This window comes from Mus caroli, unplaced genomic scaffold (assembly GCF_978045245.1).
Source record: "Mus caroli unplaced genomic scaffold, Mus_caroli_1 scaffold_10, whole genome shotgun sequence".
Taxonomy (NCBI): Eukaryota; Metazoa; Chordata; class Mammalia; order Rodentia; family Muridae; genus Mus; species Mus caroli.
Genome location: NW_028227265.1, coordinates 75,641,934 through 75,655,338, shown reverse-complemented (window position 1 = coordinate 75,655,338; position 13,405 = coordinate 75,641,934). Strand labels below are relative to the sequence as shown.

Here is a 13,405-nt window from a genome sequence, read left to right as displayed (position 1 = left end):
CAAGGAGCTTCAAGGTCCTTAAAATGGCTGAACACAACTAGTAGACGACAAGTGATTTTTTTTTTTTTCTTTTTGTGCTTCTAAAAAAAGATGAGTCGGGTTTACCTCAGCAGTGGCTGGCTTGAAGTGCCATGGGGAGATGGTGACTTAGGTATGGTATAGATCTTTATGAAACTGTATACATATAGATATTAAACCATGAATGTTTTGCTCTTGTGCTGTGATATTTACAAAGCAGGAGCAGGCTCTTACCATGTAATAATAAACCAGATGTCTGAGAACGAGTGCTGTTTCTAAATACAGACGCTCACCCCACATAGCTCCTCAGACCATAGCAGTATGTGTTTACAGATATTTTGTAAAACAATTTCATACGGATAATTTATCTTGATAAGTTAAGCTGAATATTTTTTTCCAGTAAGGATTTTATTCCTAGATACTGGACAGAGATTGAAATAGCTATATATGAAAATATTTATATCTTGTTTGATCTTAGAAAACATAAAACATATAAAAATAATATAAATCATGTTCATATGGGAAAGTATGATATTTTTACACTGAAAGTATTTGAATAGATACTTGCAACTTATAGTTGCTAAGTTTCTGATTTTGACTAGGAATAGAAGGGACGGGTGAAAAGGTTTTGAAACAGAATTAGGATGCAATCTAATATCTTTTGATTTTCATGTTACTAAGATTAATTATAGAAAATTTCCTAAGGAATTAGAGGAAGCAAGTGATATGAGGTCATTTGGGAATTAGTTAAGTGGAATTTAAAACAAACCAGTTTTTGTTTTTGTTTTTGTTTTGTTTTGTTTTGTTTTGTTTTGTTTGTTTCATGACAGTGTTTCTCTGTGTATCCCTGGCTGTCCTTAAACTCATTCTGTAGACCAGGCTGGCCTTAAGCATAGAGATCTGCCTGCCTCTGTTTCCTGAGTGCTAGGATTAAATATGTATGCCATCACCTTTTGGCTAACAAATGATTTTTGTATAGGCTTGTATGCATATTATAAATCATTTCTTTAATAAATTGGTTCATTGATTAATTGATTAATCCAGAAAGAAAAAGTGTAATGCAGTTATTTATTTTGGTGTAGATGGGACCAATTTTTCTGAGCATCAGTGCAGTCATTCTGGTTAACAAAACATTAGAATGCAGAGGCAAGCTTGCTGGGAAGGCTGTGGAGAAGCTCTCAGTTATAAACCTTGTTAGCTTTGTTGCTGCTTTAAGAAGCATAACACTGGCCTTCATAACACTGGAAAGGACCTGCCCTAAAAACAAACCTTCAGGTGTCAGTTTTTTAGGCCTTTGTCAATCTTAGCATCTGTCTGTCTTGTCAGAGACAGTAGAAAAATGGGTAGTCATAATATAGCAGAATCATATAATTTGGCATCTGTCTTTAAGACAAGTACAAATAGAACTTTATTATAAAAGAACATTATAAAAGAACTAAAACCTTGACCTTGCAAATATCATACATTACTGAATTCAAGCACTGATTATTTGAAACTCATTGATTTTCTACCTCTCTGTGGACGAAACTAAGGGTAGTAGTCCCAATATGTGATCTGTTTTGAAAGCCAACATTTTCTTTCCTGTTTGACTGCTCACTGTAAGGATTAATCTACATTTTGAAGTCCCCCACATTTCATTTTGCACTAAAATCTTTAGTAATAAAACAAACAAATGTGTGTGATTTGTGAAGCATTATATTTCATCTTGGAAACTAGGTCACAGCACATATATGAAAGACAGAACATAAGTAGTGGGAGTTGGTTAGCTCCACCCATTTTGGGGGTTTCAGGGACCCAACTCAAGTTGGCAAGCACCCTTACCTGCTGAGCCACTTCACCAGCCATGAAATTGTCGTTTCTTGGTTGCTTGCTTGCTTCCTTCTTTCCTTCCCTTTTCCTTCCTTCCTTCCTTCCTCCCTCCCTCCCTCCCTCCCTCCCTCCCTCCCTCCCTCCCTTCCTTCTTTCCTTCCTTCCTTCCTTCCTTCCTTCCTTCTTTGAATATGTGTGTGTGAGTATGTGCCTGGGTGCATGTCAGTTTGCATGTATATACGTGTGCATACATGTAAAGTGCTTAGACCTAGTGTCATACACATAGTCAATTTAACATCAACTAACACCATCGTGATTTATAAGTCAACAGTAAAGAGAAAATGTTCTCTTGCCCCCTTACTCTAACATTTGTAATTTTCAGTAAACTGTTGTTATGCCATTACATATAAAGAGATTGTTGACTGACAAGTGACTCCAAGCCTCCATGTCACACTCATGTGCTCTCTTCTTTTTCTTGTCACATATATCCAGACTTTGGTCACTGGAATTACTTGGCCAGCATTTACAGGGTTCTAGTCAAGCTTGGGTAGAATCAAATTGGGCTTTTAAATTCTCTAAAAGATGGAAATAATGAAATCATTTCTAAAATACAGCATTCTTCTGTACTTATGGCTCTAATAATTTTATGATTTATTTAGAAAGTGTTTCATAAAACTTGCATTTTTATGAACAGTCAAGTGACTTTATAACAATTTGTATAGTAAAACCAATCAAAACCTGTAAAATTATTACCATATCTTATGAATTTAACAGTGGAAGAGAAGCAGACAAGAAGATAGATATTAGTAGTCATAACCATACTATTTTATGAACATTTTCTCTTTAGTCAGTGTTGCTTTTATGTCTTAAAATTTATCTGAATAGGTGTTTTCTGTCTGTTTTTATCACTTTAAAGCCCTTTAAAGTAATCACACTGAATCTATAATATATTATCTATAATATCCAGGAATTTGCAGGAAAAATACCCAGAATAATTTTTAACTGCTTAAGTGACCACAGGGAAAGTGAGGTAGGAGCACTTGATGTGTCTCTTAGAAGAGGAAGAGAAGAAAGTTCACGCAAGAAGACTGCTTTACCTAGTGGGTGGGGCATAAGAGTCACTTGAGAAGGGGAAATTATGGGGCATGACATCTAGGTTGGGAGCTAAGTGCCCTGACCCACCCACACCAAATACATGGAGAATGATGCTCTACCAGTGAGCCTTTGACAATAGTAGCACCATTTCAAAAATAGCTGCCCCTGTGCCCCTCTGATTACCCTTTCTAGGACCCCCTGAGGCTATGCTATGTTTCAGACTTCAGGATTAGCTACTTGACCTTCTTAGCAACATTTTACAGCTCACATCAGGACCAGGACAGTGTGAGGCCTGTGATTAGGAGGAATAACAGGACAGGCTTAGAGTGTGGAGACATGAGTCTGGCTGTGAGCACTGCTAAAAATACAGTAAATGCATTTATTTCTGGTTATGTATGGGCAAGTTTCCTAAGATCGGAACAGTCACTGGGTCACCTTGTTAAATGCTGACTGTGTCTAATTTATATGATATTAGAACTGATGGAGCCTAATAGAGTTTACATTGACCCCACGATTTCCTTGTTGTTGTTCTGGACAGGATCCTGGGCAGATCGATCACCACTGCATGAAGCTGCAAGTCAAGGCCGTCTTCTTGCTCTGAGGACATTGCTATCACAAGTAAACTATTACTTTATGTCAGCTCCCTTCCTATGTGCATAGAACACCTTCAAAACAAATCCACTCAAAAGTAATGAATTTAAAAGTGTCACTACTGTTCCTTCTTTGTAACTTGTATTAGGGAAGACCATAGTTTCCATTTTACATTTAAAATTCCTTCATGAATGCTTTGTTATATTGCTATGTCTTCCTATTTCAACTGTCTCTCATAGTATATTTGGCCATTAATAAAGATATTTAGACTAGCACTTTTATTTATGTATTACATATTACTCTAAATATTCTTAATTTGGTGTAATATGTATAGCTAAATATAGACTTAGTTTGGTCATATAATATCTCCAAAGGGGTACTCAGAGCTGATGTGGAAACAGCACATTTTACATTATGGTAGTTTATGAAATATTATGATAAACTGCTTGTGAATGCAAGAAAGTACTTATTTCTATGCCTGCCTGCTTCTTCAGAGTGAGCAGAGGGAGAAAGAAAGGCAAGGATTCCTCCTACAAACAGAAAGTAACTTAGCTTGGATCAGCCCATTGAATATTCACAGCCTCCTATCTGACTGTAATGTATACTCAGTGTTGGGGCATTAATAACTCCCCATGTGACATAAAAAGAAATTTCTCAGATGACTATGAGAAAGGTTAGTTCCTAACAACCTAGTTTGAACACCTGACGCTTGAGGGCAGCCACGGGCTACCCAGAGTTTCATTTTCTCACCTGTAACATGACCATGTGTCCAAGGTGTTCCCTTGGAGTCCTGTGACAGCCATGTGACTGTTTTGCTCATTACTTCATGATGGGGGAAGGACCTGTATAAAAAGGTCAGTGGTTTCAAGAGATAATCATTTGGAGAGGGTCACCTAGTGCTTCTAGAGGAAGGCAGTCACAGTGTTTCTCAATGTACCTCCTGTCCACAGATATGCTGGCTAAGGGAACAGAGAGGCTCCAGCCGAGCCCTCTCACATGTTTCTGGTATCTGGTCACACTAGGGGGTGGTAGCATCTCCTCAAACCAAATTGCTTACTAGGAACTCCAGATCTTGGAAAGGACAAGGATGGTTAAAAATGCCGCTGGCTAGCCACAAAGATACAGTGTGGCTGTCTATGCCTATGGCTTCATATTATTCCCTGTTACAGCTTATGACACTCAGTACTATGTTAGGAAGATATTGTTGCCTTGAAACATCATATAATTTTCTTAGTAAAATGATCACTAATGGGCAATAAATTATAAATGATCCTCTACAAGGCAAAGAAATTTATATCCTAATAATTTTATATGATTTAACCTCATATTGTTAGCTAAACTGGAGCACAGTAAGTGGATTAATGTAGAAAATGGAATGAAATCTCTTATTTTCTACCCACTGGAAATGGTAATAATTGTTGTAAAAGTATGTATCCCGTTTAACTCTTATGACTACCCTAAAACTTAGAAATCAAAGTATTTGTTCATGATTATTGTGTGAGTCACAATTTAAACACAAGTTTAATTTTGAAGACAATCCTACTATATAACTTAATCTTACCTATTAAATGAATAACTATTGAGTGGCACATTCATAAATCAATTTACTAAACTCTATTTTCCTGGTTTAGATTAACCACTGATTGTATAATCACAGTCAAATCAAATTATCCAGTTTATAAAAAGTCTTTAATCCTATCAAATGAGAAACCTTAAGAAAACGAACTCTAAAGAAAACATGCCAGAATCTAGTAACAAAATGCTTGACATTATTGGGTAAGAGTGCTATAGTAATCATGAGGTTCCTAAGCTTCAATTAGTCTTGTGAATGGGGCATATTAAAATGATTACATATTCATAGGCATGGTATGATAAAATATGTATATATTATATAATGATAAAAGGTAGTTAACCTTTCCATCTCAAACATTCTAAAATCAATTTTGATTGATATTTAATAATTGAGCATATTTATTGAGTACAGTATAATATTACAACCCATTCCTGTGATAGGAATATTTCAACAGTATTCCCTGTGACAGGGCAAAGAAAAATAATTGATTTATATCAGTTACTTTTCTCATTACTGAGACCAATTGTCTTGCAAGAAGGCACTCAGGGGAAAGGCTTGCTCTGGCTTACCTTGTTCTGCAGAAGAGGCTGGGTGGCTGGGGCTGGGGCTGGGGTGGGGAGCCAGCCAGTCACACCACACTGCTTGTTATATTCACACACATCAAAAGCTGAGAACATTGAACAGGAGCAGCAAGGATATAACTCATAAACTTGTCCTGAATGAAAGGGCCCTCCTTCTGTCAGTTAGACATTTCCTCTAAAAAGCTCAAGGAAAGAAGCAGAAGTAAAATGAAATGCAGAATATTAAGTAAGCAATTGACACAAATGCCACATGGAGGAAAGCTTTAAATAGTTGACTTGACAGACTAATGATTAGCTGAAATTAAAAAATTCTAGAACATAAGTCAGATAACATCACAGTAGCCTAACATGCATACTGTGTGTAGCTAGAAGTGGGGGCTAAGGAGTTTCAACAATTGATTGGCTCAACTGCTAAACTGGAAACCAGTTGACTAGATTCTTTCATCTTGTAAAAAAGTCTCTGTGACATTTATGGGGATGAATGACATTGTGTACCTTCTCTTCTTACTGTAGGGTTATAATGTAAATGCAGTAACCATAGACCATGTCACTCCACTCCATGAGGCCTGCCTGGGTGACCACGTGGCCTGTGCAAGGACTCTCCTGGAAGCTGGGGCTAATGTAAGTTCAAAAAGTAAATTAAGAATTTCACATCTATTGACCAACAGAAGCCAGGTTCTCGTTTTTCCTTTTCTCTCTCTTTTTCATAGTAGTATGGAAAACAAGAGTATGTATGAACAGTGCCCTAGAACTGCCTCAGCTCCTCAGGACACCCTGTAAAGGAATCCCAGCCGTTGTATAGAGTAGCACACTGGGGCTCCTTAGATTTCCTGCTTCTGTGAATCAAAAGAACAAAAGATGAGCATCTGCATCTTGTATCTTTGCTTATTTTCTGACAAAGTCTCCAGAAATAAATTCTCAGAAATAATAGCTTTGGTGCATGCCTGTATTTCTGTATCTTTGGAGGCAGGGTAATGAGGAGTTCAAGATCCTCCTATATAGACAGTTGGAGGATAGCTCAGGTGATGTGAGATCTTCTCAAACACACACACACACACACACACACACACACACACACACACACAACCACGATATGCCATATTTAACTCTCTACTAGTAAAGTGGCCTTGTCATTTCCTTCACCATTACTGGTTTCTTTCTCTCTCTTTCTCTCTCTCTCTCTCCCTCCCTCCCTCCCTCCCCCCTCCCTCCCTCCCTCCCTTCCTTCCTTCCTTCCTTCCTTTCTCTTTTCTTTCTTTTTTTGACTTCCTGTTGAATTTGTTTGGGTTCTGTACCTGACTCGTGTTTTTATTCCAATGCATTTCAATAGTAGGGTCCCCATTCCTGTGACTCCTCTTCCGCATCACATTTCGATGATCTCTCGAAGGTTTAAGCTTCTTTCTTTGATGTGTATGAAGTAAATACACATTGTCAGACTTGCAAGTCATAGAAATTTTGACAGTGCATAAACAAGTTCCTTAGTCCCACATGGCTTTCAAATCTCATTCTCAGGTTTTGGGTTTTGTTTAGGCAAACGCAATCACCATAGATGGCGTGACTCCCTTGTTCAACGCTTGCTCACAAGGCAGCGCAAGCTGTGCAGAACTCCTTTTGGAATATGGCGCCAAAGCCCAACTGGAGACCTGTTTTCCATCTCCAACACATGAGGCTGCCAGTAAAGGTTAGTTAACAGGGTGGGGTGGAGTTTAAAAGGAAAATATCTCTGGATAATGCATATGCCGATTTGTCTTTCAATGGATTCTACTTCTGTGGGAAACATGGGTAGGGGGAGGTATGTGTTCAAGAGAGCATCGACAAAATGTAAAGCTGTCTTTCCTTTGCATTGGCAGGTCACCATGAATGTCTCGACATTTTGATAGCCTGGGGCATAGACGTTGACCAAGACATTCCTCACTTGGGAACTCCTCTTTATGTAGCTTGTATGTCACAGCAGTTCCATTGCATCTGGAAGCTTCTTTATGCTGGTAATTTTCCATTCTATCCATACATGTAGATAATTATCTGTTCGTCTAACTAGCTTCTTTCAAAAGTCACATCTCATTGCTAAAAGGTTCTTATTATAAGTGCTCTCACCTATGCATATGCAGTCTACTAAGGAAACTTCTACTTCATGAGAATATGTCAAAGCTCATAGATGGCCGGGCGTGGTGGCGCACGTCTTTAATCCCAGCACTCGGGAGGCAGAGGCAGGCGGATTTCTGAGTTTGAGGCCAGCCTGGTCTACAAAGTGAGTTCCAGGACAGCCAGGGCTATACAGAGAAACCCTGTCTCGAAAATCCAAAAAAAAAAAAAAAAAAAAAAAAAAAAAGCTCATAGATGAATATGCACTCTCTATGAGCTGCAGCTGAGTAATCAGAACACATTTGTTACATAATTGAGTAGAAAAGCCTTTCTTTGTAAGCAGTCATAAAATTAAGATTCTCCAGACTGAATATAATATTGCTAAGTATGTAAACAAATCCCACAAAACTTTAGAGTTCTAAGTACTTGAAAAACTTTACTGCCTACTGTCTTAGTTTGGGTATTATTGCTGTGAACAGATACTATGACCAAGGCAACTCTTACAAGAACAGCATTTAAATATTTGAAAAAAACTAATGTATATATTGCATCTCCAGAGATACCAAGTTTAACAATTTATATATGCAATATTTATGAAGTCTATATTATGAACAAAACGCTCATTATCAATAAAGGTCCTTTATGTGTCCTTCTCCATGTTGTCTTCCCCTCTTTTCCCTACAGAGGTAACTCCTCGTGAGTGATTGCCTTTTCATCATTCCTCCCTGTTCACATACAGGTGCTGATGTGCACAAAGGCAAGTACTGGGACACACCACTGCATGCTGCTGCTCAACAACCCAGTACCGAAATCGTGAACTTACTGCTAGAATTTGGAGCAGATATCAATGCAAAGAACACGGATCTTTTGCGGCCTGTCGACTTGGCTACATCTAACAGTGCTGTAGAAAGAATACTTCTTCAACATGAAGGTAGAGAGAAAATATGGGAATGCTTGTGAATGGAAAAATATACTTTCCCAAAATAGATGAAAGTGAAAAGTGCTTTGTTAATGTACGAAGTAACAGTGGCATGAAATTCCAGTTATTTATTGTGGGGGAAAAAAAACCTCAATTTAGGTCCTATGTAAGGAAAATATAATTTTAGAATTCTTTTAGTGTGTCTAAATATTTATATTTCTTTAGTATAATATGTTGGATGTTTCAACAATGTATAATGTGTAGTTTTCTGACACAATTTTTAGCTACATCACTATTTTAAAAGTATATTTGAGTACTGGGTAATTGAGCCCTAGGTCTAGCACACAACACAGCAGCACACGCTAGGGTAGTTCTCTACCAATGAGCCACATTTATAGGCACCTGAATACCTCTCCAACCACTCCCTCCCCTTGTTGCTGTTCTTTGGAGGGAGGAGGGAGCAGAGTTTCCTGTATCTCAGGCTGGCCTGGAACTTTTCTAATCCTCTGCCTCTGCCTCTCTGGGGCTGGGGTTCTAGACATGCGTGGCCATGCTTAGTTTATTCAGTGCTGTGGTTCAAATTAGATCTCTATATCCTCCAGCAAGCTGTCTACCCAACCGTGCTCCATCTCCAAGCCATTCATGCACCATGGTATAAGGGATGGTGTGTGTTCTGGAGGAAATATTTTTACTTTTACCTTTTATGTTTTTCTCTTAAACAAAATTTGCAAACCTTAGTTCAGAAATATAATTGTAACTTAAAATTGTGCCTTTTGGTAATGTATCTTAGATTGATTTAGATCTCCATTAAAGATCGGAATTTGTTTTGAAACTTTCAGTGAGAGAATAATTAGACAATCTTAAGATAATTATGTCTTTTCTCAGTTATTTGTATGCTGTGTGTTTTGCCTGTATGCATGCAAGTACATTGAATGCCTGCTGCCTACAGGAGCCAGAAGAGGGCACCAGATCCCCTAGAATTGGAGTTAAGGATGGTTGGCAGCTATAACGTGGGTGCTGGGAATCAAACCCAAGTCCTCTGTAAGAGCAGCACGTGCTCTTAACTCCAATACTATGAACTTTAATGCTTTAAAGAACATATATTGGACATTTCTCAGTCATGAGATCTCATGAAATATACCTCAAGATTTCTTAAATAAAGGCAATATAAATAATAAAAGACATTTGTCATCCGCCAAATTAAAATTTGTATGCTTTCAATTACTATATCTTACCATGTGTAATTTTGTTTTTAACAAATATGTTCTTGTCTTCTTGTAGCTACCCCAAGCTCTCTTTGCCAACTGTGCCGACTCTGCATTCGCAACTACATAGGAAGACAAAGGTTCCATCTTATCCCTCAGCTCCAGTTACCAACATTGCTGCAGAATTTCTTACAGTATCGATAACACAGAAAATAGTTTCACATTCTTAAGAAATCAAAATTTTCTATTTTGGTTTCTTTTTAAAATATAGAAGATAAGGGTGATGATACATATAACTTCACCCAGGAAAGCGGTAAAATCTAAGTGGATTTTCATCTGAAGAATACTCATTGGTACTGTTTATCAATTTTTACGGTCTTTGGATTATATTTAAAACATCTATACCATCTCAGCATTCTTGGTGTATCTTCTTGACTTAGGGGAAAGATGGGAATTTATTCATTTTATGTTTTTTTATTATAGAGTGGAAAGAAAATTGCACACTTTTGCTAAAATATTAGTTTAATTATAAATTTCATCCTATGTTACATTTTGAAGGATCTGTATTCTCAAAAATGGTTAACTGTAATTTCAGATACTGTCATTGGTTACCTGTGTTTTTAATATTGTCAAAAATTAGAGCAATTACTATGCTTTTTGAAATAAAGATGACTTATGCACTTGCTATTGTAATAATCAATTCATAAAAGAAAGATAATCTCTCCTCCTCTGTAGAGGGACCTCAAATTTACTTTCACATAGTAAGTTTCATTATAGACTAAAAGTTAGAGGGCCTGAAAGTTAGTCTTGCCCTCACACAGACAGATGTGGGAGACTAAAGACCTGTGAGGGCTCTTTGAAGACCTTCTCAAGAGATGTTTCTGAAGGAATGTCTTCAGAGCTTTCTTATGTTACTGTAGTCTTCTTCTAGTTCAAACACTGTCAGAACCTATCTATAACACACTGAAGAAAATGGACTCTATGCCTCAGTGACAAAGGCCTGAGTTACATTCTGGGGCTATCAATTCATACAGTAAGAGAGAGTTCCACAATAACTGTCTCAGAAGAATGTGTGCCAGGGCTCTTTAACTTCTGAGTGTCTGCACTTTAAGGGACTGTGTCACTCCCTTGAGAAATGCATGCCTTGGCCTCAGTCTTTGAGATAGGGCTGATGATCAAGGAAGCAGACAAATTCATTCCATATGCCCTTTCTCTTGTTTCACACTACGAGGAAGAGGGCTTTCTTTCCATATGTAATTTCATATACTCCTACTGGAAGGAGGTTAGAAGAGGCACGCTACAATTCTCTAACAGGAAAATGGCATACCTGCATCTTTGATTGATGAGAGACAAGATTATAACACAGTACCACCTATAAAAGAGCAGTGTCAGAAAAGACTGACAAAAGATTATTTGTATAAAAAAAGAGTAATTTTTTAAGCTAATTGTTCATGGAAATATAGTTTTATAGATAAGGTACACTGAGTGTGTTCTAAGCTGAAGAAGCAGAGTAGCCACATAGTGTCTGGAAGTCTCCATCTCCTGCCTTTAATATTATGAACCTTCTTTGATGTGAAGATCCTTTTTATATGAACATATCCCAGTCCCATGGCATCTCTATAACGCTTGCTTTCCTGACACACTCAAGGCTTGCTCGAGACAGATGTTGGCCAGTAAACACATGGGGAGTAGATTCCATAGAATTACTGACTTCTTAGTGTCAGATGTCCTCCCTGGAAAAAGTGTAACGGAAGTGAGAAGGTTTGGACTAAGTCATCTGAATGGTTGCCCCCCCCCCCAAAGAAAGTGAAAAATTACTGAATTGGCTGAGTTAGGTCAAATTTCACTTGGGAAAGAGAAACTTGAGATAACAAAAAGTAAATTATTTCTGTTTAGGGTCGACTTTTTGCAAACATTAGCATGTAGTTTGTCCAATTTTTACTCCCAATAAATGGTTTTCATAGGACAAAATTATTTTAAAGTGTATTTGAGCACTAAAGTTACTTAAAAGACCGTCCTTATACAGAAGTCACCTAAGACCATCAGAGAACATAGATATTTACATTATTAATAATAGAAGTAGCAAAATTACAGTTATGAAGTTGCAACAATTTTTTTTTATTCAGGGGTCACCACAACACAAGGAATTATATCAAAGGGTCACAGCATTAGAAAGGCTGAGAACCTCTGTCTTAAATCCTTCCTTGGAAATTTACCTAGAGAAAATGAAACTATACTTGCCTCAGAGAGGCAAGGGGACTGTATAGTTGTTGAAACTGTTGGAAGAATTCCTCTTCTCACTGTACCATCCTTGCTACATGACTGTCTCTATATTGTGACTCGTGTTTGGATGGGTCTTGTTTCTTGCCATGACTAAGAAGTACTACTGCAAACTTCAGCTTCTGTTTTCATGTGAAGGACTTGAGACCACAGAGGAAGGAAGCCTAGGTTGGACTACTGGAAGATGGGAAAATTGGTTTTGTAACAGCCAATACCCAAAGCAACCTTGTGAGTGCAGTGTATTAGTTAATTTTCTATTGCTTTGATATAACCCCCTAACTAATGTAACTAATAGATACAGGGCTTATTTGGGCTTATGGTCCTAAAGCAATCGTTCTTAACCTTCTTAGTGCTATGATCCTTTAATATAGTTCCTCAGGTTATGGTAACCCCAACCATAAAATTATTTTTGTTACTATTTCATAATGGTAATTCTGCTACTGTTATGAATCGTAATGTAAATATTTTTGGAGCTGGAAGTTCGCCAAAGGAGTTATGACCCACAGGTTGAAAACCCATGTTCTATTGGTCTATCACTGTCAGAAGGCACCACGATATCAGGTGGGCAGCATGGCAGTTGTAGCAGCAAACTGATAGTTCATGTCTTGAACCACAATCACAAAACAGAGAAGAACATCGGCTATGAAACCTCAAAGCCCACATCCAGTGATATACATTCTCCCATAAGGCTATGTATAGGTCTCTAAATCTTCCAAACAGGGACACACACTGGGAACCAAATATTCAAGTGCATGAACCTATAGGAGGTATCCTCATTAAACAACTACATGTGGTGATCTTAGGTCATGCTGCCCATATGCAGTAGACAAAGACTTAAAGCCGTATTAGCGACTTTAAAGGGAACCAACAAATAATTGAGTCCAGCCATAAGAGTGTACAAGAGAAATACATTTTTATGTGACTTAACCAGTAAGTGTAAACATAGTTCTATTATATAGCAATCAATGCAAATAAGATAGAAATATCTTATGTTGGGGGGTTTCTTGTAGCCTCCCTCAGCCTTGAAGCAGGCTGATCCAGACTTTGACCTTGTTGCCACTAAGAAGATTACCTAGGGTAGAGCCTTCTGACCTTGATGGCTCTATTTGCTCTTCTCCAAGAGTCTACTTCCTGCTGAAAGGTCCTTGAGACGTTCCGGAGACGTACACTGTAGATTGCCTACGGGCTGACTCCAGGCACCAAGAATGGGCTGGCGGGGGATGGGCTACCCTCTTTATAAGTATGGACTCTC

The 13,405-nt window shown here is 37.9% G+C and overlaps 1 protein-coding gene across 3 annotated transcripts in view; it reads left to right on the top strand.

The window, feature by feature from the left end:
- Asb5 (ankyrin repeat and SOCS box containing 5) overlaps positions 1-10,573 on the top strand; it is a 36,085-nt gene extending 25,512 nt beyond the window's left edge. For 2 of the 3 annotated variants that reach the window (XM_021170729.2, XM_029480802.1), the window contains exons 2-7: positions 3,461-3,540; positions 6,181-6,288; positions 7,198-7,348; positions 7,518-7,652; positions 8,489-8,680; positions 9,950-10,573. In XM_021170729.2, coding sequence (XP_021026388.1) covers positions 3,461-3,540; positions 6,181-6,288; positions 7,198-7,348; positions 7,518-7,652; positions 8,489-8,680; positions 9,950-10,077 — 794 coding nt within the window. In that variant the 3' untranslated portion in view covers positions 10,078-10,573. Of the gene's footprint in view, positions 1-25; positions 152-3,460; positions 3,541-6,180; positions 6,289-7,197; positions 7,349-7,517; positions 7,653-8,488; positions 8,681-9,949 lie in introns of those variants that run through there. The other variant, XM_029480803.2, reaches the window with a different exon arrangement.
- The last annotated feature ends 2,832 nt before the right edge of the window (positions 10,574-13,405 follow it).